Source organism: Fopius arisanus, unplaced genomic scaffold (assembly GCF_000806365.1).
Source record: "Fopius arisanus strain USDA-PBARC FA_bdor unplaced genomic scaffold, ASM80636v1 scaffold00175, whole genome shotgun sequence".
Taxonomy (NCBI): Eukaryota; Metazoa; Arthropoda; class Insecta; order Hymenoptera; family Braconidae; genus Fopius; species Fopius arisanus.
In genome coordinates this window covers 2,091-5,528 of record NW_011887914.1, presented here as the reverse complement: position 1 = coordinate 5,528, position 3,438 = coordinate 2,091, and the positions used below count along the sequence as shown (strand labels likewise).

General features: G+C 33.3%; 1 protein-coding gene across 2 annotated transcripts in view; it reads right to left on the bottom strand.

Moving 5' to 3' along the window:
- Positions 1–3,097, bottom strand: part of morgue (modifier of rpr and grim, ubiquitously expressed) — a 67,837-nt gene extending 64,740 nt beyond the window's left edge. For both annotated transcript variants that reach the window (XM_011314590.1, XM_011314591.1), the window contains exons 1-2: positions 2,755–3,097; positions 2,557–2,682 (exon numbers count right to left, since the gene is read on the bottom strand). In XM_011314590.1, the coding sequence (XP_011312892.1) occupies positions 2,557–2,682; positions 2,755–2,901 (273 nt within the window). In that variant the 5' untranslated portion in view covers positions 2,902–3,097. The remainder of the gene's footprint in view (positions 1–2,556; positions 2,683–2,754) is intronic.
- Positions 3,098–3,438: the final 341 nt, after the last annotated feature.

Here is a 3,438-nt window from a genome sequence, read left to right as displayed (position 1 = left end):
TTTGCCCGTCAGCCGAAAAATCTGAAAAAATTCACAAAAAACTTTTTCGAGTATCGAAACAAGCATGAATTTTTTCAGAATTTTCTAAGACCATGACGAAAATGGGTGGCTGAGTTGACGGAGAATGCCCCATATGTATATCTCAGTTCAATTTTGGCTCATTCCTCTCTCAAAGAGCAATTGAAATATTCAAGTCCCCTAATGAAGGCACAAATAAATTGAAAAATGTACTGCCTGTATAAACATTCACAGTGAAATTGCTCCAACTCCAACTATCTCCAGAAGACCGTAAGCCCTTTAACTTGCCAGCAAATGAGGTAAATAAAAGAAAACTCATACTAGTTATATTTTTCGCTCTTCCCTGTTTTCGAGAACAATAAAAAGATTCCCAACTAATTCATAAAAATTGAAGCTTTTTAATGAATTCTTCTATTTTATTCAAAATACTTTTGTCAATATATGATAACCAATTACGTTAAACATCCTAAATTTACACAAGTAATGCACGTTGGAAGGAAGAAGAAAAATTGACAAACGTTGCGATTCATTTTTGCTCTTTCTACTTCTCGAACTAAATTGGGGCATTCTTCAAATAATTGCAGGAATTACATCAACTTAAATCCCTTACTAATATCTTAGGTGAATGAAAAAAAAATATAATAATTTTATAAAACTATACGTTATTCAAAACAAAGATTAACTAGTAAACCAATTGTTGTGAAAACGCGGACTTCTACATTATAATTCACTCGGATCCCTTTTTGTTGTACGTTGTTTCATTCATTCGGATCTCCTTTTTTGATACATGGGGAACAGAACTATACCTTGGACATTTTTTTTTAACCTTAAGGCAATTGGCGTGTGCATACCGCAAACATAACTGGCAAATTACCCATTGACGTGATATTTGGGTATTAATGCGTCTACAATAACTACATGTTTTTTCGCCTGAAATCCTCTCGCCGATAATTACATTGTTAAATGTTAAAAACGCCTCTGTTGAAAAAAAGATGAAAGGAGTTGGATAATAACATGAGAACTTAGAAAAGAATTACTAACTCTATGGGGATCCAAGTCCAGATCATGCACGGTAATCTTGTACTCATTATCGAGTAGGATGTTTAAAATAATTAATTATCATATATATATATATATATATAGTCAAAAGGTTTACGGTCTTTTGGAGATCGTTGGAGTTAGAGCAATTTCACTGTGAATGTGTATACAGGCAGTACGTTGTTCAATTTACTTGTGCCTTCATTAAGGAACTTGAATATTTCAATTGCTCTTTGAGAAAGCAATGAGCCAAAATTGAACTGAGGTATACATATGCGCTATTTGTATCACTAAAAAGAACGTAAAGCCGTAGTTCCAATTGCCATACACCCAGTAATTGGTTGGGGGTGGAAATTAGCATGCACATGGCATTGTGCCCTGGATGAATAAGGACCGGTAAGGATGTTTTGCTGGTATTTTGTCATTTTTCCTGGTTTTCTGGGATTTATTGAAAAGTATCGATCGGATTGGGATATGGAAATATGGCATTTGTCCGTTCCATCATGATTGATCCTTTCATAAAGTTTCATGCCGATATACTTATTTTTGTAACTTTTCACTATAATTTAATAAAAAATCAATCAATTTTACTGAAAAGTTATAAAAATTGGTGTATCGGGATGAAACTTTGTGAAAGGATAAATAATGATGTAACGGACAAGCGCTATATTTTCATATCCCTACCCGATCGATAGTTTTCAATAAATCTCAGAAAAATAGAAAGAATAACAAAAGACCGGCAGAACATCCTCAAGTGTATGCTATTTTTTACCATGCATTCATGGTTCTCATCCATTTATCCATGGCATCTTGCCATGGATGCATGACGACCGTTAGGTGCAAGGTATTTTCTACTAAGCGTCCATGGACGCATGGCAAAACTTACCATGGCCTATCATTTACTTTCAGAGATGGTCGCTAAAATCCATAGATCCATGGTAGAAAAAATGACATACGTCTATGGTATCCAACAACATACCGTGTGTGTAGACACTGCCAAAAACTAATTTGGACTAAAGTCGCCTTTGTATTCTATAAATAGAAATTACAAGAGATAATCACTAGAATATAAGATCTTTAATTACGTTTTCCTTAAATTCACTGTTCATAATCATTCGTTTTCAGTCTATCCTATGATCATGATCTTGATGGATTTAATTGGTGAGAGAAAACGTTTTGCTAATTTTTTTAACAGAAGATTCAAGTCAATAATACTTCAATATATATTTCTAATATTCGATGGGTATAAAAATTTTGAAATTTTACCTTAATCGTGTGAAATCATTGATAAAAGAAATTAATCATGTTAAGTTTATTTTACTGCATGGGAAAATTCGAATGAGTTCACAGAAAAATAGTCAGGTCCCTCAAGTTTGTGGTAACGTTAGCAGTATATATTTGTAATAAACTCTGATACTTAAAGTGCTGTTAACTCGATAAGAGAAGATAATTTGATAGTTTATAAAACCCTTACTTTTTCACTGTTAATATGGTTATTACCTCACTGAATATAGGTACAGCAGCAACTCCAATGCAGTCAGGGAATAAAAATGCATGACACGTGGCACAGACTGGCTCCTCAAAACATGGACCATAGTATCCATTGCAAATGTAACAAGTCAACGTCTAAGGAATAATTGCAAAAATCAGAACGTAATGCATTGAACTCAACAATAAGAGCAGGAGGATTCAACTTACCGAAAATTGAAATTCTGGACATGGAATATTTTCAACAACTTCTAAATACTCATCCTCATTGTTGGAATATAGAATGCATTCGCGAATCTCGTGGACTCTGTCATTCTTGTCAACATCTGTCGAAGTTTTCACGAGTTTGTCAACCATCTTGAGTATATTAATTAAAAAATATAAATAATGTGCACTTTTAAATGGGAAATAATGGAAATTCCAAATTTGAATTCAATAAAAAAAGCCGATTGTCATATTGACTAAGTTTTGTTTACGAGCCCACAAATTCACCAATGTTTTTTTTTTTGGTTAATTATCAGACTTTTGGAGATGGAGTGCCACTATATGGAGACGTGCTACACTAAACCGCTAAAACTAGCTTTTCTCCACCTGGTGAGGGTTCATGAAATTACTATATAGCGCTTGTCTCAGCTGAGCTATGAATATATTTGCGAGACAATTTTTCCCCAATTTGTTTAATCATTTTTGAAATTATTAACAAAAAAGATATCGATTAAAAAAAAAAGTTTTGAGGGACCCATAAATCTCCACGTTTCAGACGATTCTCAATCGTTTGAGTATACATTTGCGAGACAATTTTTCCCCAATTTGTTTAATCATTTTTGAAATTGTTAACAAAAAAGATAACGATTAAAAAAAAAAGTTCCGAGGGACCCATAAATCTCGACGTTT